Source organism: Rhodofomes roseus (genome assembly GCF_022264815.1).
Source record: "Rhodofomes roseus strain CIRM-BRFM 1785 chromosome Unknown C8Q71scaffold_2, whole genome shotgun sequence".
Taxonomy (NCBI): domain Eukaryota; kingdom Fungi; phylum Basidiomycota; class Agaricomycetes; order Polyporales; family Fomitopsidaceae; genus Rhodofomes; species Rhodofomes roseus.
In genome coordinates this window covers 1,207,133-1,229,170 of record NW_025952958.1, presented here as the reverse complement: position 1 = coordinate 1,229,170, position 22,038 = coordinate 1,207,133, and the positions used below count along the sequence as shown (strand labels likewise).

Sequence of the window (22,038 nt, the reverse complement as noted above, 5' to 3'; positions counted from 1 at the left end):
CGTGCACAAGATGTCCATATCGGGAAACTGTAAGTATTGGGAGCTAACACGTCTTAGTCTCCGTTGCTGACCAAAAAGAGTTACTCTCGTTTTTGAAACACGTCTCGGACCTTCAGAATCATCACGCTCCTTCCATCTGCCTCTGCTTCATCCTGCCCTGGGGTTCATGCCGTTTTTTTCCGTCGAATCGGAAGCGACAGGCATCCACCGCATCTGGGTTCTGGCTGGTCCTTCGCCGAGTACACGGAATCGACATGTGTACTCTCCGAGGCGGTGTACACGCTCTGTTTGTGTTCGCCACGATGACGATCACCGGGTATCTGGCATTGCAAGACAACGGGCTCCTTTCGAAGCAGCTGCTGCAATATAACAGACGATGACTCCGCTGTGTTGTCGTGTCGGGCAAGTGACGCGCCGCGATCGAAGGCGTTCTTGTAGCAAGGATCCCCGTAGCGCAGCTCCCTTTCTCTACCCTTTTCGCGTGCCATACGATTAGGATCATGCATTGTCCACATATTGGTTGCAATAACGACGTTTTTCATCGCATCCTCGCCGCATATTTCCAAAAGCGCTTTGTAGCTCTCACCCAGAGCTGCGCTGGACCGATTTTGGGTGATGTCGTGCATGTAAACGATCCCGACAATGGTACGCTTCTCCTTCCAACTACATAGATTGTGAGTGTCCCATTTGTGTTCTTGGTCTGGCCCGTCAATGAAATTGTCTCACTCACAATTCTCTCAACAGCCGGATCAGATCACACTTGACCTGGGCGGGGTGTCCCTCCGACTCCGAATCCAGCCCAGGGATGTCGACAAGTTGTATTTCATGACCGCCGACTACGATATCTGCCCACTGTGCTTGGGTTAGTAGTGCATTCGAGGCCCGTGCCTTCGGCGAATATCTGTCTGCTAGCGGCCAGATTGACGAACTGCACAGTGGATGAATCTGTCAGTCCTCAAGCTTCAAGACTGGATGCCCGACAAGGTGTGTGTATCACTCTGGTTTTTCCCGTCCCCGAAGGGCCCATGACACTGTAAGGTGTTTAAGACAACGAGCACTATTTGACACGTTTCGTCACTCACAGTATGATCGGTTTGGTACAACGCATCTCCCTGTAGGGCCTCGATGAAAGGCGATGATCGGTTGCGTGGGCTAGTAGGAGGTTATGGACTGCTCTCCCTTTGGGACTGGTCTTATACCTCAGCTAGTTCAGCGTCTTGTGGCGACTAACCTGTACGCCGTTTTCCACAAAGTCTTCGCGGGACGCATCGGCCACTGAGGCGCAGCCATAGCGCCAATGAAATGGGCAAAGTCGCCATTGTCGCCGCTAAGGAAGGTACGGGATCTCGTGCAATCTACATATCCAAAGAGGTACCGAGGGTCCGATCCCATTCGGGGTGGCCACTGACAGATTTGACAAACTCAGATATCAGGCGTCTTGGTGGCTCAAAACATCGGTTTTCTGCCGCAGCAGCCCATTTCATGATCGAGCAAACGTCGGCGAGAAATTGCGGGGCGTGGGGCAGTGGTATACTACGCATTCCCGCGCCGTGACGTGGACCCTCCGATCACGAACCCAGAGAAATGAGCAATAGTTGGCCACCCAGACTCGAGAAGTACCGCATCCGGTATGTACACACCTCTCCAGCATGTAGGACACGAGGCTCGAACTCAATCGACCTTCTCTTTACAGTATACAATCCTCGGGGAGACATGTATCCGCGCGGGCTGAATCGTTGGGCCCTCGGCGAACATCTATGTCGGTTGGCCGACCCGCCGCCTCTACGACGAGTCGTGAATATAGCTGTGCGCATCATCATTGTCGATCGCTCTATTGACAATGCCGCCTGAAACCTTCAGACTACACCGAGCAACTCAGTCAATCGCAGCTGAGGGGACGCCGTGCGGGACGGCTTGTTCTCCTTGGCAGCAGCCTTCCATATATCTTTGCTCCGGCTCGTATCTACATTATTCTTATCGACTAACTTCCGAGTCGGACAACTGGTTGATGCTGAGATGGTGGCGTACACTACAAGGTGGATCAAGGGCGCCTTCCGTGGTGGAGGAGCAATGTTTCCCGCCCACTGCATGACGGTCCACGCCTACAGGCCACCTCATAGCTGATGTGACGGATACTATTTTCTATGTATCGATCCTCCGATCAGTCCGCTCGGCGGTGCAGCCTGTTGAACCTAGGTTTGATAGTGTACGCGCATGATACACTGACACACCAGGTATACTTACGATTGATACCTTAGACTATACCAATTGAAGTGGTGACGCCCGGGCCATGCAAGGGCACATATGGTACTTTGTTGGTACTTTGCCAATTAATCTCCGCCGCTTTCGAGTCGCTGTAAAGCCTTCACATTGGTATTCTGTCACTGCAGGCTTGAGACGTGATTCATTGCGCATGGATCGACTCGGACTCCGTCGAGGTCACTAGTGAAAATGAGATGTCCGGTTGTCCTCGTGTTTACCGTGGTCAGACCCGACCTGTGACCCGCCTGCTATCCAACCATCGTCTCCGCCATTTTGACTGTCCTCCTACCGCCATCTCCACGGCCATGCTCAACATTCGGAATAGCATCGAGCAGCCGACTTGCACAGTCGTTCTGGGGCGTTCGTCTTCGGAATAGGGGGAGCCCCGCCCGCTGATTCGCCACCGGCTGTGACATATAAATTGCGACATTCTGCGGGCGGGGATGAACGCATACCCACACTCAATTGGCCGGCCCTCACGCCCGTTATCCCGCCTTCCTTCTGACCGACGACTTGTTTGCTTCTTGACTTTCATTTCATGTCGTCTGCACTGCTCGCAGCACGGAAAAGAGCCCTGCTCGGCTCGCGCTCACTCGCCTCGTCGGTCCGGTGGGCGAGCTCGGACAGCAAGGACAATTACAAAATTGTTGTTGTGGGCGCTGGTATGTCCTCGATGGTGCTCGTGCGACCGACGCTGGTCTCATGAAACTGTTTTTGTGCAGGCTCGGGAGGCCTCACTGTAGCGAACCAGATCTTCAACCGGTTCAAGGCGGCGGGGACACCACTGAACAAGGGGGACATTGCAATTTTGGATGCGAACGAGTACCACTACTACCAGGTGCGTTGTATTGTGTCTCGCATGGTAGTTGAATGTTGAGGGACAACCTACCTCAGCCCGGCTGGACACTCGTCGGTGCGGGCCTCAAGCAGAAACTTGAGACCCGCGAGCCCCTCAAGTCCCTCATCCCCTCGCACCTCGCCCACATCCCCGAGAATGTCCAGTCCTTCTCCCCGAAATCTTCCTCCATCACCACGGTCTCGGGTCGCACTATCGCCTACGAGTCCCTCGTGGTCGCCACCGGCCTGAAGACCAACTGGGACAGTATCGCGGGGCTCCCCAAGGCCCTCGCCGACCCGTCCTCGGGCGTATCGTCGATATACTCGTACGAGACCTGCGACAAGGTCTGGCACGACGTCGACGCGCTGCGCTCCGGGAAGGCCATCTTCACGCAGCCGGCGGGTGTGATCAAGTGTGCCGGAGGTGAGTCCGAGTTTCCCGTGGCCTCCTCGTCATCCGCGCAGTACCTCATCCCGACGCAGCGCCGCAGAAGATCATGTGGATGGCGTGGGACCGCTACCAGAAGACGGGCCGGGGCGACCAGATCTCGGTCGACTTCTACTCGGGCATGCCGTCGATGTTCAGCGTGAAGAAGTACTCGGACGCGCTGAACGAGCTGCGTATGCAGCGCGGCGTCGGCGGCCACTTCGGGCACAACCTCGTCTCCGTCGATGCGGGCAACCACAAGGCGACGTTCAAGACGGGCGACGGGTCGACCGTGGACGTGGACTACACCCTGCTGCACGTCTCGCCACCGATGGGCCCGCTCGACGTCATCAAGAACTCGCCGATTGCGGATGAGGCGGGCTGGGTGAGCGTCGACAAGGGCACGCTCAGGCACACGAACGCGGAGTACGGGAACGTGTGGGCGATCGGCGACTGCTCGAGCTTGCCGACGAGCAAGACCGCGGCAGCCATTACGGCTCAGGCGCCTATCCTGACGGAGAACCTGTACTCGGTCGTTTCGACAGGCAAGGACCGAGGCGTTGTGTACGACGGCTACACGAGCTGCCCGGTGAGTGCACCACGCTACTTGAAGGGATCTCAGTAATTGACCAGATCTTGTTTTCTCTAGCTGTTGACCGGATACGGCCAGCTCATGCTCGCCGAGTTCAAGTACGGTTTGGAGCCCAAGGAGAGCTTCGCGAACTACCTCGGTGATCAAAAGACCCCGTCGAGGCTCTACTATCATCTCAAGAAGGATGTCTTCCCGTGGGCATACTGGAACCACATGGTATGTGCCCCTGTAGCATTGCTGTATAAGGGACGAACTGCTCATGCCCGCTGTAGATCCAGGGCCGGTGGTTCGGCTCGCATGGCTTCTTCCGGCCCAAGTTCCCGACCACCACAAACACCCCCCAGTAAGCGGTGTAGCCTTCGCTGTAGCATACCGATGTCGCAGGTGCCCTGCCCTTAGCGATTATGGAAGCGTGCGGGCGCCGGCGGCGCAGTCTGTAGGTGCTTCAATGTAAAATATCATATATAGTGGTAATTGCTTTGTATGAGATGAGACGGAAGTCATTTTCTGTACATATGGATGTGCATTTCAAATGGTTAGATCTCCATGCCACCGCGGACCTTGTGTCGTCGTTCACCTGCGTCCACATACGTCGTGCAATCAGATCACATTTATGACAGTCAAAGGTAGACGATATGCTGGTATTCAATGTTCTGCGCATTACCAGTGATGAGTACGGATACAGTGCGGCAACCGCTTGTTGTGTATGAGATACAGATTTGACCTATCATTCCGGCCAGTCCTCCAGCGACTCTAGAAATACCCGTACAGCCGATCAACGTTGCGGCGAGCCCATTGTGAAGACAGACTTGACTGTCTCGGAGAACGTGTGTTTGGGCCTTAATGAATTGTAATGCTAATACGGGGGCTGTCAGCACGGCGACCCAGGCCAACCTGAGGGAGCACTCACCTCTCCGAGTCCATACATGCGTCTATGATAGCTGATCCATGCAACTTTTGCTCCGCCACCTGGTGAATCGAGAGGTGTATGCTGCACAACCGCGGGCGTACCCCCCTGCACGACGTTAATCGTGATGTTGAACGCGCTGCACAATGCCATTATCTCAGGCTCGCCACCCCACGCGCCCGTGTCCCGCATCGTCGCGCAGTACCGCTCAAACGCGGCGGGGCCCATGATGCCAGTGTCGCTCGTCGAGCCGACGCCGTCCTCGCCGCCCTCAGAGGGGAGGAAGGGCATGAAGTTGTCAGGGTGCGCGAGCATGTATGCAGCGGCGGCGGCGCGGGTGTGGGCGTAGGAGGCTTGCTTTGGAGGGACGACGTGCAGGAGGACGAGTTGGTCGGCAATGGCGGAGAACAGACAGTGGCCGTCTGGGTTGATCTAGCAGCAGCCCCATGAGTAGTTTAACAACGAACTGGTGGTGTATGATACGCACCTCGAACATCCCGAGCCCGTTCTCGTCGCATACCTTGTTGACGGCCCGCTCCTCCTCTGCTGCCTCCCTCTGAAGACGCTCGTCCTGCTCCGGGTTGCTCGGTGCTTGCTGGTCTGCGACCGCCGCCGCCTTCCTCGCCTGCAGCCAATCAGAGCCCCATCTCAGCATCCTCAGCATGCCGCGCCTGCACGTCAACAGTGACGCACCATCCGAGCACGATGCCTGGCCTTGCTATCCTGCTTTTGGGATGGCGGCGACGCGGCCGGGGGTGGCGTGTCGGCAGCGTTGTTGATGTTCATCTCGTTGATGACGGCGGCAGACTCTGCGTGGACGGAGGTGTCCCGCGAGTCGAGCTGCGCCATGAGGTCGTCCATGAGTACGTCGTCGTCCATGTTCGGCTCGGGCTCTGGTGACTTCGCTGCGAACGGCGGTGAGAGTGCTTTCTTGAGTTTGCTGCGCTTCGAGCCGGCCATGGCTGGGAGTCAGGGTGGCGGAGCGTGGAGTGAGGGAGCCGGAGGGTGGGGCTTGTCCGCGGGAGCGGAGAAGGACTGGAGTACCGCACCGATCTCCCGGAAAGGCCACAAACTGGCCACAATAGGCAGGTCCTGTCGTTCGCGTGCCCGGCGTTTTCTCGCACACGTGACCGACGCGTTTGGGGACGCGCGGGCCGACGGGCACCCGATCGAATGCCATGCTCTCGTCTCTCAGTCCCAGGCTCGCACCGCGCATCCTCCCCCGCACACGCTTTCTGCGACCCTCCCCTCTATCGTTCCTCGCCGCTGCTCAACGCTCCGCAAAGATGTCGACCCGCGTACCGCTGATCTTCGTGAGCAGCCTGCTACGGCTCGCCTGCTCGAGAAGCGTGCTTATCGGTCGCATACTAGGGCACCATGACTATGGGCGAGCAAGGCAAGAATGGCGTTCGCACATCCGACCTAGGCGAGTGCCAGGAGATTATCGATGTCCTCTTCAAGCACGGCCATCGCGAACTCGACACTGCGCGGATGTACGCCGAAGGGACGACGGAGCCCGTGCGCGTTCTTTGCCTGCAACACCCAGACTCACTTCCGCTCATCGCTCCTGCCTCGCTAGCTCCTGGCCAAGTTGAAGTTTCCGAGCGATGCCACGGTAGACACCAAGTATGTATGCTTCTGGACCTGCCGGGGGCCCGGGGCCCATGTTTACTACCAAGGCTGACCCCCTCGCAGAGTGTACCCATCTAATCCCGGTGATCACTCGCCCGAGAAGCTGCGCGCGATATTTCAGACATCGCTCAAGCTCCTCTCGCCCCTCAAATCTCGTGTGCTCTACTTGCACGCTCCAGACCGTAGCGTTCCCTTCGAAGAGACCCTCCATGAGGTTAACGAGCTCTACAAACAGGGCCTATTGTACGTCGCTACTGTAATCACCGGAATCACGACTGATTGCTCTGCAGCCAGATCTTTGGCCTGAGCAATTATGCCAGCTGGGAGGTTTGTGTAGATTTGTCGCTATCAGCTTGTTGTGGTGCTAATTCAAATATCATCTACCTTCTACTAGGTCGCTGAGATCGTCAACATTTGCAAAGCCAAAGGCTACGTCCAGCCCAAGATCTACCAAGCGTAGGCTTACCACTGCCTATGGAGGAAATGTAGCATGTCTCAATGCCAGCATTACCGCCCACAGGATGTACAACGCCGTCACCCGCGACATGGAAGCCGAGCTCGTCCCCTGCTGCCGCAAGTTCGGCCTGCGCATCGTCGTCTACAACCCTCTCGCGTACGTCCCTACACATCCATCACCACGCGACTGTGTCACTGACAGATGCACGTACCAGTGGAGGCTTCTTCGCAGGCAAGGTAGCCACGCCCGACACGGACGCCCCGACGGGCGGGCGGTTCGACCCGAACAGCAAGATGGGCGCGATGTACCGCGCGCGATACCTCAAGGGCGGGTACTTCGAGGCCCTCAACTACCTCAAGCCAATCGCGGTACGTACCTCGGCCGCCAGCCTTCCTTCAGCCTCAGCCATCGCGCGTACCCACGCTCAACCCTTCCCCCCTCCGCAGGAGAAACACAACCTCCGCCTCACCGAGATTGCGCTCCGCTGGTGCCAGCACCACTCCGTGCTGACGCCGACCGACGGTGTTATTTTGGGCGCGAGCAGCGCCGCGCAGCTCGAGCAGAATTGCGCGGACTCGGAGAAGGGCCCGCTGCCTGAGGAGATCATCAAGGCGCTCGACCAGGCGAGGCTGATTGTCGGGGCGGAGGCGCCGCCGTACTGGCGGTGAATGGGAGGCGGTGAAGCAAATATAGTCTGCGAGTAAGGAAGAAGAAACGGAGGATGGACCTGTCCTATAAGCTGACCGATATGCTGTATTTGTAGTCGTCGAAGGTAACCTTCTGTATCTTGCGACTTTATGCACAAACGAAGGCAGTTCTTCGATTTGAGTTGCTTCTTTCAAGTTATATAAACAGTCAACACTCAGATTGGCATGACTGAAGCTGACATTGGTCAGCTGTTGACAATGCCATAGGCTGATCGGATGGTCATTTTAGAGAGCAAGCGGCCAGTAGGTCGACCAACGTCGAACTGAATTGACAAGCCTTCGTCTCCAGCCTAGTGAGGTCATACCGTAGCGTGACTGAGCGGCTGCGTGCGCCCACAGTAATTTAGATACAGTGTGCTTTCGAACAGCATCAAACATCTTCAACGCGATGCCGTCGTATCTGGAGCGGCCACTAGTTACTATTGGGACGGTGGTGCGTGTAGACGCGCACCAGGCCTAGTACCGCGCGCTTTGTCGAACTGAATAATGATTAAGGCATACCACGGTATACGTATGTTGCAAGAGAATGGACGGCGCACCTGGTCGAGAGACAATGGTCGAGAGACAACGATTGGCCGGGCGCGCTCTCATCATGATGAGTTTCACGAAGGCGGAGCCAAAGTAGTTCTGGAAGGGAGTTCAATCTAGCGGAGCAGAGGCCCTTTTCCCATGTAGCTACTCCATAGCATGTAGTAGAACCGACACGCAAGGAGGCACTCGTAGTCGAGTACGGTGGAGGAAAAGCAGTGGTGGCTTCGACGGGCCACGGCCACTGGCAGGCGGATGTGCGATGGGATCTTGGCACGATCACGATCATGTGACCGCGATATGCAGGTCTCTGGAAGAGTGTTAGAGTCCAGTGCGCTCATCCGTCGCCTGTGCCGCCACCCTCCAGCCGCCACCCCCTGCTGAGGCCTGAGGCAGCCGCGCTGCTGCATGCGTCTCTGCGGGCCCCACTCGAGTCTGGACACGCGAACCTGCCGGGGAATACCTACGCCGTGCAGCCCCAGCTGGCATCCATGCTGCCATTTCTCTCCCGAGTCGCAACCTTCACGAGGGTTCTAGTGCGCGCCCAGTCTCGTATTCTACGCCCATCCGCTTCTTCTGACGACATCCATGACAGTACTTCCCGCCTCCGTGCGTCGATGCCTGCTCGTCATCGTGCTCGCATGTGGAGTACCCAGTGCGCCGTCTTGATATAAGCCATCGTCGCCGCCGTTGCCTATCAGTTGTATTCTCCCTTCAATTGGGGCTTTCCTTTGCATCGTACGGAGTCTCCTCGCCTCCTCCCCACCTTACGACTTTTACGACGCGCAATGGCTGGCTCTTCGCTCGACAACAATCCGCCAAATGCCTCGCGCCACCTCACGGCAGGCGGTTCGGACTGGCTGTGGGCCGTCACCGCCATCATGGGTCTATGCGACCTCGCCATGATCGGCTGGTCATTTGCTGTATGTATGCCGTCACCCGTGCCACACTGGCAAGACCGTCCCCGAGACTGACTTGCGATGACAGAGGCCTCGAGGAACTCGAGTCTTCCACCAGATTGGTATTATCGTCCTGACCACTGCGACGATTGCATATTTCGCCATGGCATCCGACCTGGGTGCCGCGCCCGCGACTGAGGAGTTCCTCCGCGGCGGTGCCCCTGGTACGACCCGTCAGATCTTCGTGAGTATCGCCTGCTGATCGTCCTGAGGTAACACGCATACCGACTATGCGACCTAGTACGTCCGCTACATCCAGTGGTTCATCACGCTCCCGCTGCTGCTTCTTGTGCTGCTCCTCACCACCGGTCTGACGCTCTCCGACATCTTCACGACCATCTTCATGGGCTGGGTGTTGGTCATCTGCGGTCTCGTTGGTGCTCTCACCACCACGTCCTACAAGTGGGGCTTCTTCGTCTTCGGTCTCTTCGCCCTGTTCTACATCTGGTACGTCCCCCCCTCCCCCGCTCGCTCTGCGATGATGAACTAACACCTGCCTCAGGCACGCGCTCCTCGGACACGGCCTGCGCTCGACCTTCATAGCAGGCGGCGGCGTGCGCAGCGGCTACATCCGCACCGCGGGCTACTTCGCGCTGCTGCTCATGCTCTACCCGATCTGCTGGGCGTGCGCCGAGGGCGGGAACGTCATCTCCGTCACGGGCGAGATGATCTGGTACGGCATCCTCGACCTCTTAGCGGGCCCCGTCTTCCTGTTCTTCTCCCTCTTCGGCCTCCGCTCCGTCGACATGGCCGCGTTCGGGCTCTGGTCGGGCAAGTACACGGACACGGGGTACGGCCCTGGCGCGGGACACGCGAATGGTGCGGGACATGCGAATGGCGCGGGATACACGAATGGCGCGGGTGCGGCGGGCACGGGCATGGCGGCGGCGCCGGGCGCGAACGGCGCGACGGGTGTGGGTGCGCCCGGCGGGGCAGCAGCGGCCAACCAGGTCTGAGCAGGTAGTCTCGCTTCAAACCCTTTACCACCGTGGGTGCACGTGTGCACTGCACTCAGGAGCCTCTTTCCATTGTCACGACATAATATCGCGCGTGCTCTTCATGGGACCGTATTATCCACGAGCAGTCCCAGTGCGTAGTGCGCGTTTACTCCGATCCTACGATACGCCATTTGCTTTGCATTGATAGTGTACGATCGCCGTTAAACTGTTAATGACCCCTCATGTACGGCGCAGTGTCTGTAGATAAGTGCAACTCCAGTTTGTATTCTGTTACCAATGCAATGTGTGTTGTTGATTGTATCATACCCTAGTGTGTGACGCGAGGGCCTTCGAGGACACAGTTCAGTAACGTGTGCCATCATGGAGCAAGCCGAGAACTTCGTCACCCTCGACAGCTCAAGTCAGGTACTCCTCATATCACACAGTCTCAGCATTAATACAAGCAGTAAGCCTAACTCATAGAGAGTATGTACATACACAAGCACGTCTGCGATCATTACGGTTCTCTCGTCTTGACCCATCACCCACCATCCGACCCCGCAGGTCAGAACAACAGGTCATCATTCGCGTCGCCGTTGTGCTGCGGCGCGTCCGCAATGTGTCCTCCAAACGCATTGTCCAGCGCGGCATACGGGTCGCTCGCGGGCGCGACCGCCTGCGCGCGTGCGAGGTCCTCGTGGTCATGGTCCTCCGTCTCCGCCTCTCCCTCGCCGTCGTCCTCGCCGCCCAGCAGGTCCTGCGTCGCGGGCGACGTGGACGCCGTGGACGCCTGCGAGGCCGACGGCACGAGGGCGGCGCCGGCGTCGGCAGGGAGCGACGCGCCGTTTTGCCGGGGAGGCAGTACGGGGGATGGGGGGTTGACAACGCGCGGGTCGACGGGGCCCGGCACGCGGATGCTGGCGGGAGGCAGGAGCTGGGTGCGCGCGACGGGGACGAGGACTTGTCGGGAGAGAGGGTTGAGGGCCGGGCTGTCGGTGAGCGCCTTACCAGTCGCTCCGCGGATGAAGGTCTAGGCACACATGGCATGAGAAGTGAAGGTCATGGAGTTGGTGGAGCTGACATACCTCAGGGTTCTTGTGGTATATGCTACCAAGCGTCCCTGTATGCAGGAGCAGTTGGTCGAGCGCACCACGGTCCATACGGTCTGCATCCGTCGTGATCGCGGGCTTCTCCGCGAGGACGACCTCGCTCGCCGCCGCCGGGCTGAGCGCCAGCAACCTCCAATACATGAACCCTCTATCGCGGAGGTCGGGGTTGTCCACCTCCTCCGTCGCCCACTTGAGCACCTTGTGCACGAGCGCCTTGGTCGTGTCGCTGTGCGACTTGTATATGAAAAGCTTGACGGACGCGGAGAGGAGCGCGAGCTGGACCTCGGTCGGCTCCTCGAGGAAGGTGTACGTCAGGTCGTCCATGAGCTCGTCCGCGTTCTCGATCCGGTCGGCGAACTGCCCGACGATCCAGATCATGGCCGCTTTGCTCTCCGGCTCGTCGAGCGCGTCGAGGTTCGCGCAGAGCGTGGGGATGATGCCCTCGTACCGCCCCGGGTACCGTCGGAAGACGTCCTTGATGACGATCACGGCTTCCTGCACGACGTATGTGACTTTCGTCTCAATGAGCTCGAGAAGGGCCTTGATGCAGTCGTCTGCTGCGGGTTGCACCTTGATGGCGAGCCGACCTATTGAACGCACGGCCTTGCGCACGAAGTCAACGTCAACCTCTGATGCGTATCTGGATGATGCATGAGCTCCCTGCACAAGAAAATACAAGTTGTATGCACTCACTCTTGCAGCTCAGCAAGGACCTCGCGTGCGTTCTCTTCTCGGGCCAGGCGGTACATTATTTCGAGCTTGGCCAACTTGACATATATTGGATCATTGTACTTGCAGAAAAACACCTTGACGTCGTTCTTCAGCACTTGTGGTCTTCGTTGGATGATGAGCAGTATGTTCCGCAGTGCTACATATTGTACTTCCGGTCCAGACGACAGTAGGGTCACTGGCATACAGTGAGCTATCCGCGAGTAGACGGGGGACTCAAATGTGCTGACCTAATGGCGGTCCCATCTTCTTGCAGATGTAGTCCATCAAGCGGCGATTTTCCATGTAATTCATGAGATATAGCAGGACTTTGATAGTTGTGAGAACGACGGCAGAATTCGCGTGTTGTAGCTGGACGATAACCCGTTCCGCCATCAACTCAGCGTCCTCGTGCTTCTCGGGGACGTAGCGCAGCAATGAGTCGAGAATGTAGATTTGTCCCCACCTGACAGACAACACGGTCAGCTACCAGACTGGTGAAACGTAGGATCATGACATACTCCGAGCTTTCGCCCACTGCTGCTAGTAGCTTGTTCGCAACTGTCAAATTCAGTTTGAAGATGACACCATCCTGTCGGTCGCCAATCTCTGTCAAGGCAGCAACGGCATTCGCCACGACGGTAGCGTTGGTGTCCAAAAGGAGGTCACGTAACAGTTCCACGAAGCCATTACGTTCACATTTCCGTGGGTCGGCGTTGTATAACTTCGCCACGCAGATGGCAGCAGTCTTACGGACATATGGGTCGCGGTCCTTCAGAGCGTGCCGTAGCGGATCCTCAAGCTCTTCTACGACAATGGGAGCGGGTATGTATGACATTGTCCGGATTGCGAGGGCGCGAATCAGCGGGTTTCGGTCTTCACAATCCTAGACCGTCTCAGCCGCACCGTACACAGGTTGTAGGAGATGCTCACCTGCAGGAAATTAGGCATCACAGCACGTATTTGGTCGGCCTTTGACCTGCCATAGCAAACCAGAAAGAGATACACCACTGGACGTGAAATGAGATCATCTCGGGATATCCGGACAAGTAAACGTGGGCGACATACTCTTCTTGATCTCAAGGGACGGTATGCCTAGGCATTGGATCACGTCGCCGAACAATGGTGACACTAATGAAACACATATACCTGAGACAGCTCCAAACTATATGGCGACATGTAACGCACTGTCATTGCCCATTGTGATGTTAGCAACTATCTTCTTGAGGACCGTCTTCCGCTTCGTGAACTTCTTGTCCTTGCTCTCTGCAGCTTGCAGCTCAGCGCGGAATTCCTATATGTACGGCATCATTGGGACATATACAGTAAACACGATCTGTGTTTACTCACCTGTATCTTTCCCCTCTGGAAGAACTTGGCATCTTGGGCACCCTGTCCGCTCATGGTGTGCTGTTAAGCCAAGTATCGGTCCAAGTCTCCTTGCCGCTCCCCGGTGGTCCGTGTCGTGTACGAATGCCCAGATTGGTTATGTCGCGTCGAATGGGGACCAGACAGAGTTGAGCGTAGCTAGCGTCGCTGAAGAGTCGCTGGTGCTGAGCAGTGAGCACCGTGTCGAGCGTGAGTGGGTCGAGATGATCTCAGGAGCGGCAGACAGGCGCCGGCAAGTGATCGACTCCTTCGACCCGGTCCACCACCACCGCCGAAATGCATCCTCGGCGCGTCGCTCTCCCTCCACCAGTAGCTTACTCTTCCAAGGCATCTCTCGACGCAGCAGCACAGTCTGATATCAATGGCATCCTCAAGCAACTCAAAGCATGCACCAGACGTTTGCAAACGGCCTATGCATCCCACGCGCTCGAGCTGCAGGTCCTCGAGAGGTTGTACTACAAGGGCAAGAACCAGCACCGTACCGCGCTGTTCTGGAGAAGCGTAGTCGAAATAAGACGGTATGGCGCCCGTGTAGAGGAAATGGAGCTGTATGGACTCGTCGAGCGAATGCGGGTTTCGTTTTGGGGAGAAGCTGCCCTACAGAAGTGAGAGTGTCCGAATCGCGCTACAGGCCAGCCTCGTTCATATCAATGCAGCACAAAGCTCCTCAAAGGGCCATGGACCCATCATCCCGATGCTGTCACGGTAATGTTTGTACTACAGCGATGCTCTGAGGCCTGCTCGCTGCTGAAGAAGGTAGCCATATCCCGTGTATCATCGTTTTCTTGCTCTGAAGTCCGATAGGCTCAGGAGCGGTTGTCGGCAGCATATCAGTGAGCACAGTTGTCATCTCGTCTGCCGCGTTGCCTGAGACATCGTACACAGTTCCCTCACGCTGGTCATGCAGACTGCCGCCTTCCTGCAGCTTGTCCTCACGCTGGTCGCTATAACTTCCAAGTTCAGTTCGCTGCTCACTGAGATTCAGTCGTGCATGGAACTCGCTCGGGTTGTTTGCTATCAGATGCTGCAGCTCATTGACGTGAGTCTGTTCTCTGAAGTACACGAGCATGCCCTCATGCCTCAGAACAGCCCGAACTAGCTCGCAAGGAGAGCCGTTCCCTACCGAGTGAATATCTTGGACAGGAGACGACAGCAGCATCACAAAGCCAGACGGAAGCCCTGCTTTATAGTCCGGATCGGACCGTCACTGTCGATGAAGACGTCGGCAGCGTTTTGGTCCGGCGTGTGACACGCTCGGTCGTCGAACTTCCTCGGGCTCCTGTGCCGCCAGCAGATGCTACGCCCACAGAGTTGTCTCCGCCTCTGCTAGAAGACCTCAACATGGTGTCTCCCACGATCGGTTAGACTCACAGTCCTGCCACCCTCGTCGCTAGCTAATCGCTCGTACAGTGACCACCGTTCGGACCATCTCCGCCCGTGAAAACGGTGCACCCTCGAACGGCGGACCTCCTCAGATTGCACAGAAGCGGAAGAACGAAAGCACAACGTTACAGAAGAAAGCGAAGAAAAAGAAGAAGCGAGATGAGATTGACGACATATTCGGGCTATGACGCACACCATCGCCCACGAGAAAGCATCGCCAACGCTTTGTAGATGGGCCGGATGCTAGTGTCCGGTGACTTCAAGCCAGCATGTCTACGACGGCGGATGTTGGCAGCAGCAAAAATATAGAGCACCTCCGTATGCATTATGATTAACGACGATAGAACGGGCCTTCTGCTGTATTATACCTACATCACAGTATCATAATAATATCGCACGAGCATTCGTACATCAGAGATCGGGAGGATGAATTGTACCTCTAGCTATTAACTTACGTGGATGACCCAGGCAAACCAATGACTTCGACTTTTCATATATTGTTGGTATCACACGTCAAACATAGATACGTCAGAAGGCTGCATCTGGCTGTCATCACATGCAGGAGCGACGTTGGAGATGTTGGCCAACGAATGTTCTGTTCCAGGAGATCAGTGTTGGAATATCTTGACGTCGTCAGTGCGGTACATACCCATGTAGGGCAATGCGAGCCCAAGCTTGTTCGCGGAACTGAGGATGATGTTATAGGACGTCTTCAGCTGTGCATGTTCCTCGACGTGTGGTCGCTGTTCCTCAAGCATCGCAGCGACCATAGACCAGCACGGCTGAACAAGCGCTGATGAGAATCGCTCAGAGAGGGTCACCAAGAGACTTACACCCAAGATTGGGTCCAAGAAGTGATAATCATCGTCACGCAACTCCTTCGTGATCTACAGAGAAACGGTAAGCCAAGTTCAATATACGAGTGCCTGGGCAGAGTACATACGCCGACAATCTCAAGAACAGTGCTCAGACACTTCGCACGGGAGTTCGGATGATGTCTTGCCAACACTCGGTGCAACTCCGCGGCCGCCGTCAGCGACAAAATTGTGGACATCTTGAGCGCCAACGCCAACTGCCTATGCCCAGCAAAGCTTGACTTCAGCGTGCTCACAGTGAGCGTTGAGTTGTGCTCGAGCACCTCCTCTAGGCGGCCCCAATAGTCGTCGTACCACTTGGTCTGTTCGTCGAGCGTCGCCTGCGGATCGAAGGTCCCCAGGTTCACAACGATTTCGGTCCATCTCGCTGCAAGCCGACGACTTTCCTGGAGGAGCGCGAGGCTCCTAGCACGCAGGACGACTAAGTTGTTCTTGGTCATGTACGGGAACATGTACTAACCAGTCGGGGTCAGAACGCGTTTCGCAACAAAATGGGAACTATTCACCGGTAAGGTGTGGAATTGTCGGTCGTAATCTTCGGTCAGTAATGAGGGGTCGTTGAGCACCATCCCAGCAGCTTTGTCGAGGTACAAGAACTGGCTCAGCGCGCAAATTTGCTCCTGCGCTTCGTTGAGAGTATTTTCGAGGGTAGCAAAGGCCTCCGCCGTGTGAGTATCGAATCTTAGATTGTTATGCAAGGTGACCTGCGCGGCCTTCAAGAGCTGCTCCCGGCGTTCGGGCATCTGCCGCTTGAGGAGGAAGTAGATTGCCAGGATGCAGTGTACTTGCAGCCGCGCAATTGGAGGCGGTGCGTCGAGCATGGCCCGCTTGATGAGCTCAAGCTGCGTTGTCTCCACTGCGCTGTTCAAGGTAATTCGGTATTGCAGCTGCCAGAAGCAGCAGCCGATAACTTGCGCGGTATAGACTAGCACTGGGTGGACGTGCGTGCCCGAAACGTCTCCGCTGGCGATGGCCTGCAGTTTCGCCTCTGTCAAGCTGACACCGAGCTGACAGTGGTGAGCGAGGAAAGTGGCACGGCTAAGAGACCGATCGTGAGCATGGCAGCAGCGCATCTGTGAAGTCACTTACTAATCGCTCAGCTCCTGCAAAGAAACTAGAGATTGACTGGAAGAGGTTGAATGAGACGAAGCACTTCCGTTCGACGGTCTGAAGTGTTCAGCAGTATTGAGGGTATAACTTGAAGATGCCCCTAGGTTCGATATGATATCTGGATATGCGATGTCGAGCACGCTGCTCTCATCCGGTACGAGTAGAAGCTGTGAGGACGGAGGAAGGGACGATGTCATGATATCGTCAGCCTGAATGTTATTTCCTATACATATAGAGGTCAATAAAGGCGCATAGAGGTGATATGCCCTCATGCATACTTGGTTGGTCTGGAGACGATCCCTGAGACTGTCCCTCATAGATAGCTAGGCGAGTCTCCAGTTCCCGTGTACGTGCCATGAGCGCCTCTGTTAAATGACGCTGAACATTATCTTCGTAGAGACATCCCTGCTGCTTCCCAGCAACTTCGCATGTCGTACAGTAGGGTCGCTTAGCGTCGCATTTCTGTGCAGGGTACGTCAGAAATGTTCGTTCCAGATGTCCTGTAACCAACCTACCTTCTTCTTTCGCCTGGGTATGGCTTCGCTTCAGCGCGCATGCCTGAGTCGAGATTAATGGATTACTCACCGGCAGGCAAGGCATGCGTTTCCTTTCTGAAGCAAGGGGCCTTTGGGCTGGGCCGGGGCTGTGTCCACGTAGGCGCATTCGATGGGCCTGCGAGCGTTTGAACACGGTCCGCAGACTGGGCTGATGCCGTCGCAGCGCTATGCATTGGCAAGATGCCTTGGGTGTTAAGCTACGTCGTATCTGCGGCTGGTGCAGCGATGGATGACCTACCACTTTGCGGCTCCTGAATTCAGCTGGGATGTGAGCGTGACAACCAACTAGACGGTTGTTGCACAGCGACTCTCACCTGCAAGCTGAACAGGTTTTTGTCATGGCCGTTCGGGTCCAAGCTGGGTGCAAGCCTGAGGGTCGCTGATCCGGTACTCACGTACTGTTAGCATTGCTTACGATCAAGACCGGCAATGGGCGTCAACGCCGAACTTGAACGGGCGCGTCGCGGCGCGCGCGAATCCTCGGTCACGTGGCCGAAACGCGACCAACAACGTTCCGCTCCACGCCTCACTCGCCTTCACCTAAACACGCCTATCTCATCCGCCCGCCTTCGCGCTTCCTCCGTTCGCGTCCTCCTTGTCCTAGCTCACTATGTCCAGTGGTGTGCTGGTTGATGTGGGCGACACGCGCTCCCCCAATTCGACCACCAGCGATGATGCTGACGCAGTCAACACTGAGTCGGCAAGGATCTATTTCGGGCCTCTCCAATCTCCTGAAAAGAAGTTCGCGTCTACCTCGAAGTTCAGGACACCTGTGCGAAGATCTGCGAGGCTTTCCTCGGTGCGAGTGTGCGAGCAGGCGCACGTGGACGCGCGTACCCAGGAACCGGCACCAACTAGGTTGGATTCGGCGGAAGGGGCGAGCTCATCTGCTGAGGAGGATATTCTGGAAGACGGTAAGCACGCATTTTCCGGGTCATTGACATAATCTCACTTCAGCGTAGAGCCATCCTTCATACTGGCCAATAAAGTTCTGCAAGCCCATGATAACCCCTCGCCTCCTCCCAGTCCTTCTACGAATGGCGAAGCACCTCTGCCTAATCCTGACATTCTGATCGACCTAACCGACGGGAACGAACCTATGATGACGATTGCATCCAATGTTGATCCTCTCGTTCCTGCGCACCAGGGGAGCGACGCAGAGGCGAACATATCTCAGCCAGATCTCATCAACTTCGACTCATTCTCGACGCCCTCGACGACTCCTCGCGTCGGTACCCCAGACTTACACACATTTGCTCAGGCAGCGTCTCCTCTTTCTGGCAAATCAAAAGCCACGACTGTCGACGATCTGCTCTCTTTGTCCCCCATGGGCGTGTCCCCTGCACCCGAGCTGGCCGTGGAAGTGGTTTTGGCCACAGCGGATGCCTTGACTCCTACTGCCGAGGAAGAAGAGCAGGTACTCCATGCTCTGATTGATAACGCTTCCGTGGCAGACGCGCCTTCACCATTGCCAGACCAAGTGCCGGTCCAAATGCGCGTGCCAGATGTATCTACCGCCAACATTCCTGCGACGGTCTCGCAGGTAGCTATTCCTTCGCCAACATCCCAACCCCATACTCCCGTCCGTCGATCTTCGCGCAAACGATCAAGCATCAGTCCAGCCAGACCACGCCCCATAACTGAGACGTCTACGTTACTCAACCCCCCGGTCTCCAGTCGGTCGGGCTCGTCTCCCCAGCCGAGCTCCACTCCTTCGCTAGTTTTCCCGCCATTAGGAGTACGCGTCAAGAAGAGGGCAGGCAGTCGAGATGTGGCCCCTAATGTCGAGGGTAGCTCAGCAAATCCTGTGGACACCACACAACTGGTAGACGAAAAGCGACCAGTCTCTCCTGGTAGAGAGGCGACACGGAAGCTGGAAACACAGCAACACCGCAGGTTGGGTTCATTGTCCCCCACGTCTACAGGACTTCTTATGCAGTTGCTGCCTAATGCCTCGAGTGCCTCGACTGAAGAGCAGAGTCCAGCAGCCCAAACCGTAGTGAGCTGCACGCCTCCCCCCGACTCCGCGAATTTCGAACCGCCACACATTATTTCCCGTTCCGCGACCCCGCAACCAGGTGGTCAAGTGCAATCCCCCGCTGACGCTCCCCAATCAACACCCATCGCGGTCGAACCGTCACGCTCACCCGCACGTCGAATCCCCATCCATGAAGCCATCGCACAGGGGACATTTTCACCGCCCAAACAACAGTCGCTCACAGGGGGTGCTAAAGCCAACTCGACCTTGGGCCTACTAGGGACCCCTGTGTTTAGGCGACCTCTTCAAGCTCTTGACGATCCCAAGCGTAGTCCTGCCAAACGAGTACCGATTTCACAGGCATTTGCGCCGTCGACCGTGCCTTCGCCTAACAAGGGAAAGGCTCCTATACGGTCATCTTCTCCCGTTCGTCCCGCCCCCAAGGAGCGAGCTCGTAGCAATTCTGTTGAGTCTGTCGCTCGACCTCTCTTCGAAAGAAGCAGATCTGCCGAGCCTGCAAGACCGTTGGCCAGTAGCTTCGCGAAGCCTTCTTCGGCAGGCAGTAGCACCCTCAGGAGCAACGCTGCTACGTCGCTACCATTCCCACTTGTCCCATCATCAAGTCGCGCACACCCATCCATTCCTGAGGTCGATGAGGGCGAGGCAGACACTCGCACAACAACGCCGCATGAGCGTGTGCGGTCGAGAAGTCCCCCAGGCTCAAGTCCTGCGAAGCATGTGTCCTTATTGCGTCAGCCATCCGCCAATGTCACCAGTCGCATACCGCGCATTGGTGCAAAGCCGTATGCGAGACCGAAATCGAAGGAACCAAGCCCGACTCCGGCTCCAGCTCCGGAACCCAGGCCACCTAAAGTTCCAAGACGTGCCCTCGGCGCAGCAGGTGGTGTAGTGAGTGTTGTTCTTCTGTTGCTATTCCTTCGCTCATCCATGCATCTATAGGTACGACCGTTCAGAGCACTCCAGGCGGGGCAGGGGAGCGGTAGCTCTGATGACTCCTCTCCTCGCTACGGCCCTCCAGGTTCTACGCACAACCCGCTCAACGGTTCAACTACTCAGCAACCTCCTGTCGCAGAAGGCTCACGAGTATCGGCGTTGAAGCGGAAGCGAGAAGGGGAGAAATCCTTGGTTTCACCACCAGGAGCTAAGCCCGTCGTCGTTATACGAAAGGTTGTGCCAGGCATGTTTGGTCAGTCCTCTTCCTCTAAGGCTGGCCCAAGCACGGCGCCACCAGCCGGAACACCCACGGCGGAGCCGACGCCCCGGGCAAGTCCGCAGAAGCCAAAGGGACCTATCAGGATGCGAAAGGTTGCTGATTGGAAGCCACCACCACGAGAGCCTAAGCCAGGGTCCTCAAAGACTGATGCCACGCCGCCTGTAGTGGATGAACCCGCAGTGTCGCCACCATGTGTACCCAAACCTTCGCCTGAGCCCGTCTCCAGCTCTCCACCCTGGCCATCCAGTACCGAGGTGACGTCATCAGTCCCCCCAGTAGATCGAGATGCCGCTATCCGTCAACCAGTGCCCTCGCCACTAGCGCAGACCACCGAACAAGAACCCGACCCTCAATCGAATGGCACCCGTCGTTCGAGTCGTTCGCGCAGAGCGGTCACCAATCCGACGACGGATGTCTTTGGTGTTGTTAGCGCTGCCCCTGTCCGCCCGCTCAACGTTCGGCGAAAGCGTCCGCCACGGACCGACACAAGTGCCTTTGTTGGGATGACCGCCGCAGCTCTCAGGGCGCTCACAACATCGAACACGCAGAAAAACCAGCAGCAGGTGGTGTCCCTCAAGACGGAGGTGATTCGCAAGGACGGAAAGAGGCCTGGCAGTCCGACCACCAAGGTGCGAACGATACTCGAGAAGCAGAAGGAGGTCAAGGCGCAGCAGAGACACGAGCGTGCTGAGCGGAGAGCAAGGAGATCTTCGGAAGGGACTCAGGCGAACGAGTCCCAGGCCGACATGTCCGTTGACCTCGGTGATATGAGCACCATCACTGTGGACGAGAATGGTGTCCCTGTACGACATCGACGAGGTCCCGGAGACGAAGAGGACTACGTCACGCCGCCACGCCCTGAGCGGCCGCTGAAACGCGAGAGGCTGGATCCTGAAGTCGAAGCCAGGGATGACAAGAGAGTCAAATGGGACCACGGACTTGCGACCAGTGTCTACCTCGACGAAATTGCACCGAAGCCGAAGAAACCTGCTGGTTCCGACGTCTCCAGAAAGGGTTGCCTGGCTCCTACTGCCAAGGTCAGATTTATTCCTTCCACCCCGCACGATGGACGTGTTACTGACTATCGTGCAGAGCTTACGTCTCGACACCCTGGGCAATGTGCTAAACGCTGGCGGCCCTTTACTGAACCTCGTGCGCGAGGATGTCGTCGTCAAGAAGTTTGTTTATGATGATGACGAAGATGCTCAATCTGAAGTACCCGAACCCGAACCCGAACCCGAACCCGAACCGACCGTTCCTTTGGAGATCAAGCCCAAGAGCAAGAGCAAGAAGAACAAACCCTAACATCACTTCGAGCGGCGGTATCTCACCCCTCTTTTGTTTATAGGCTCAGTATATACATAACTACTCCATCCAGCGGCGATTCCTCTCGTTATGTGGCCTCATACCTATACCGTCGATCTGTATTATGTACTTCGCTGTCTTGCT

At 56.7% G+C, this 22,038-nt stretch overlaps 9 protein-coding genes across 9 annotated transcripts; 5 read left to right on the top strand and 4 right to left on the bottom strand.

Annotated features, from left to right (window-relative positions):
- Positions 1 to 73: 73 nt before the first annotated feature.
- C8Q71DRAFT_221249 (uncharacterized protein) lies at positions 74 to 972 on the bottom strand. The gene is made up of 2 exons (XM_047917102.1): positions 731 to 972; positions 74 to 663 (listed from the first exon to the last, which is right to left on the bottom strand). Exon 2 carries the CDS (start codon positions 624 to 626, stop codon positions 165 to 167), a length of 462 nt encoding a protein of 153 aa, XP_047783838.1. The 5' UTR covers positions 627 to 663; positions 731 to 972; the 3' UTR covers positions 74 to 164.
- A 1,380-nt stretch (positions 973 to 2,352) lies between these two features.
- Positions 2,353 to 4,743, top strand: C8Q71DRAFT_734583 (FAD/NAD(P)-binding domain-containing protein). Its single transcript, XM_047922402.1, has 7 exons — positions 2,353 to 2,669; positions 2,722 to 2,924; positions 2,985 to 3,100; positions 3,157 to 3,523; positions 3,583 to 4,115; positions 4,176 to 4,334; positions 4,391 to 4,743. Exons 2-7 carry the CDS (start codon positions 2,801 to 2,803, stop codon positions 4,463 to 4,465), a joined length of 1,374 nt encoding a protein of 457 aa, XP_047783837.1. The 5' UTR covers positions 2,353 to 2,669; positions 2,722 to 2,800; the 3' UTR covers positions 4,466 to 4,743.
- C8Q71DRAFT_734582 (uncharacterized protein) lies at positions 4,729 to 6,083 on the bottom strand. The gene is made up of 4 exons (XM_047922401.1): positions 5,719 to 6,083; positions 5,513 to 5,650; positions 5,029 to 5,457; positions 4,729 to 4,974 (listed from the first exon to the last, which is right to left on the bottom strand). Exons 1-4 carry the CDS (start codon positions 5,983 to 5,985, stop codon positions 4,894 to 4,896), a joined length of 915 nt encoding a protein of 304 aa, XP_047783836.1. The 5' UTR covers positions 5,986 to 6,083; the 3' UTR covers positions 4,729 to 4,893.
- Positions 6,084 to 6,206: 123 nt separating this feature from the next.
- Positions 6,207 to 7,985, top strand: C8Q71DRAFT_734579 (Aldo/keto reductase). Its single transcript, XM_047922400.1, has 9 exons — positions 6,207 to 6,338; positions 6,397 to 6,543; positions 6,605 to 6,651; positions 6,721 to 6,900; positions 6,948 to 6,984; positions 7,052 to 7,113; positions 7,178 to 7,270; positions 7,329 to 7,482; positions 7,561 to 7,985. The coding sequence occupies exons 1-9, from the start codon at positions 6,312 to 6,314 to the stop codon at positions 7,780 to 7,782; spliced, it is 969 nt and encodes a 322-aa protein (XP_047783835.1). The 5' UTR covers positions 6,207 to 6,311; the 3' UTR covers positions 7,783 to 7,985.
- A 707-nt stretch (positions 7,986 to 8,692) lies between these two features.
- Positions 8,693 to 10,642, top strand: C8Q71DRAFT_845284 (heat shock protein 30). The gene is made up of 4 exons (XM_047926605.1): positions 8,693 to 9,272; positions 9,337 to 9,492; positions 9,550 to 9,755; positions 9,811 to 10,642. The coding sequence occupies exons 1-4, from the start codon at positions 9,138 to 9,140 to the stop codon at positions 10,262 to 10,264; spliced, it is 951 nt and encodes a 316-aa protein (XP_047783834.1). The 5' UTR covers positions 8,693 to 9,137; the 3' UTR covers positions 10,265 to 10,642.
- A 1-nt stretch (position 10,643) lies between these two features.
- C8Q71DRAFT_903806 (Adaptor protein complex beta subunit) lies at positions 10,644 to 13,662 on the bottom strand. The gene is made up of 9 exons (XM_047928829.1): positions 13,414 to 13,662; positions 13,252 to 13,357; positions 13,132 to 13,194; positions 12,997 to 13,073; positions 12,585 to 12,949; positions 12,315 to 12,529; positions 12,049 to 12,262; positions 11,332 to 11,995; positions 10,644 to 11,276 (listed from the first exon to the last, which is right to left on the bottom strand). The coding sequence occupies exons 1-9, from the start codon at positions 13,465 to 13,467 to the stop codon at positions 10,812 to 10,814; spliced, it is 2,223 nt and encodes a 740-aa protein (XP_047783833.1). The 5' UTR covers positions 13,468 to 13,662; the 3' UTR covers positions 10,644 to 10,811.
- Positions 13,663 to 13,688: 26 nt separating this feature from the next.
- On the top strand, positions 13,689 to 15,167 carry C8Q71DRAFT_221077 (uncharacterized protein). Its single transcript, XM_047917100.1, has 6 exons — positions 13,689 to 14,057; positions 14,109 to 14,208; positions 14,257 to 14,285; positions 14,338 to 14,491; positions 14,542 to 14,812; positions 14,863 to 15,167. Exons 1-6 carry the CDS (start codon positions 13,729 to 13,731, stop codon positions 15,021 to 15,023), a joined length of 1,044 nt encoding a protein of 347 aa, XP_047783832.1. The 5' UTR covers positions 13,689 to 13,728; the 3' UTR covers positions 15,024 to 15,167.
- On the bottom strand, positions 15,080 to 17,800 carry C8Q71DRAFT_221074 (uncharacterized protein). Its single transcript, XM_047917099.1, has 11 exons — positions 17,692 to 17,800; positions 17,616 to 17,628; positions 17,406 to 17,542; positions 17,336 to 17,348; positions 17,099 to 17,282; positions 16,800 to 17,043; positions 16,217 to 16,748; positions 15,779 to 16,165; positions 15,669 to 15,722; positions 15,485 to 15,617; positions 15,080 to 15,430 (listed from the first exon to the last, which is right to left on the bottom strand). Exons 1-11 carry the CDS (start codon positions 17,715 to 17,717, stop codon positions 15,342 to 15,344), a joined length of 1,812 nt encoding a protein of 603 aa, XP_047783831.1. The 5' UTR covers positions 17,718 to 17,800; the 3' UTR covers positions 15,080 to 15,341.
- A 187-nt stretch (positions 17,801 to 17,987) lies between these two features.
- On the top strand, positions 17,988 to 21,894 carry C8Q71DRAFT_903804 (uncharacterized protein; the record flags this gene model as incomplete). The annotated part of the gene is made up of 4 exons (XM_047928828.1): positions 17,988 to 18,291; positions 18,340 to 20,264; positions 20,316 to 21,626; positions 21,682 to 21,894. 4 exons carry the CDS (start codon positions 17,988 to 17,990, stop codon positions 21,892 to 21,894), a joined length of 3,753 nt encoding a protein of 1,250 aa, XP_047783830.1.
- Between the last annotated feature and the right edge of the window lie 144 nt (positions 21,895 to 22,038).

Excerpts from the sequence above, each read along its gene's own strand:
- C8Q71DRAFT_221077 (XM_047917100.1), top strand. The coding sequence starts at position 13,729 with ATGCATCCTCGGCGCGTCGCTCTCCCTCCACCAGTAGCTTACTCTTCC. Across the intron at positions 14,209-14,256 it reads CCTGCTCGCTGCTGAAGAAG|GCTCAGGAGCGGTTGTCGGC; the intron begins GTAGCCATATCC and ends GAAGTCCGATAG. Across the intron at positions 14,286-14,337 it reads CGGTTGTCGGCAGCATATCA|TTCCCTCACGCTGGTCATGC; the intron begins GTGAGCACAGTT and ends CATCGTACACAG.
- C8Q71DRAFT_221249 (XM_047917102.1), bottom strand. The coding sequence starts at position 626 with ATGCACGACATCACCCAAAATCGGTCCAGCGCAGCTCTGGGTGAGAGC.
- C8Q71DRAFT_903806 (XM_047928829.1), bottom strand. The coding sequence starts at position 13,467 with ATGAGCGGACAGGGTGCCCAAGATGCCAAGTTCTTCCAGAGGGGAAAG. Across the intron at positions 12,950-12,996 it reads TGATGCCTAATTTCCTGCAG|GATTGTGAAGACCGAAACCC; the intron begins GTGAGCATCTCC and ends GAGACGGTCTAG. Across the intron at positions 11,277-11,331 it reads TATACCACAAGAACCCTGAG|ACCTTCATCCGCGGAGCGAC; the intron begins GTATGTCAGCTC and ends ATGTGTGCCTAG.
- C8Q71DRAFT_734579 (XM_047922400.1), top strand. The coding sequence starts at position 6,312 with ATGTCGACCCGCGTACCGCTGATCTTC. Across the intron at positions 6,544-6,604 it reads CCGAAGGGACGACGGAGCCC|CTCCTGGCCAAGTTGAAGTT; the intron begins GTGCGCGTTCTT and ends CTGCCTCGCTAG. Across the intron at positions 7,483-7,560 it reads ACTACCTCAAGCCAATCGCG|GAGAAACACAACCTCCGCCT; the intron begins GTACGTACCTCG and ends CCCCCTCCGCAG.
- C8Q71DRAFT_221074 (XM_047917099.1), bottom strand. The coding sequence starts at position 17,717 with ATGACAAAAACCTGTTCAGCTTGCAG. Across the intron at positions 16,749-16,799 it reads TTGCAGGAGCTGAGCGATTA|CCGTGCCACTTTCCTCGCTC; the intron begins GTAAGTGACTTC and ends TCGGTCTCTTAG. Across the intron at positions 15,431-15,484 it reads GCTCGCATTGCCCTACATGG|AACATTCGTTGGCCAACATC; the intron begins GTATGTACCGCA and ends CTCCTGGAACAG.
- C8Q71DRAFT_734582 (XM_047922401.1), bottom strand. The coding sequence starts at position 5,985 with ATGGCCGGCTCGAAGCGCAGCAAACTCAAGAAAGCACTCTCACCGCCG. Across the intron at positions 5,458-5,512 it reads ACGGGCTCGGGATGTTCGAG|ATCAACCCAGACGGCCACTG; the intron begins GTGCGTATCATA and ends GGCTGCTGCTAG. Across the intron at positions 4,975-5,028 it reads GCATGTATGGACTCGGAGAG|CATTACAATTCATTAAGGCC; the intron begins GTGAGTGCTCCC and ends CCCCCGTATTAG.
- C8Q71DRAFT_845284 (XM_047926605.1), top strand. The coding sequence starts at position 9,138 with ATGGCTGGCTCTTCGCTCGACAACAATCCGCCAAATGCCTCGCGCCAC. Across the intron at positions 9,493-9,549 it reads GTACGACCCGTCAGATCTTC|TACGTCCGCTACATCCAGTG; the intron begins GTGAGTATCGCC and ends TATGCGACCTAG. Across the intron at positions 9,756-9,810 it reads TTCGCCCTGTTCTACATCTG|GCACGCGCTCCTCGGACACG; the intron begins GTACGTCCCCCC and ends CACCTGCCTCAG.
- C8Q71DRAFT_734583 (XM_047922402.1), top strand. The coding sequence starts at position 2,801 with ATGTCGTCTGCACTGCTCGCAGCACGGAAAAGAGCCCTGCTCGGCTCG. Across the intron at positions 4,116-4,175 it reads ACGGCTACACGAGCTGCCCG|CTGTTGACCGGATACGGCCA; the intron begins GTGAGTGCACCA and ends TGTTTTCTCTAG. Across the intron at positions 4,335-4,390 it reads GGGCATACTGGAACCACATG|ATCCAGGGCCGGTGGTTCGG; the intron begins GTATGTGCCCCT and ends TGCCCGCTGTAG.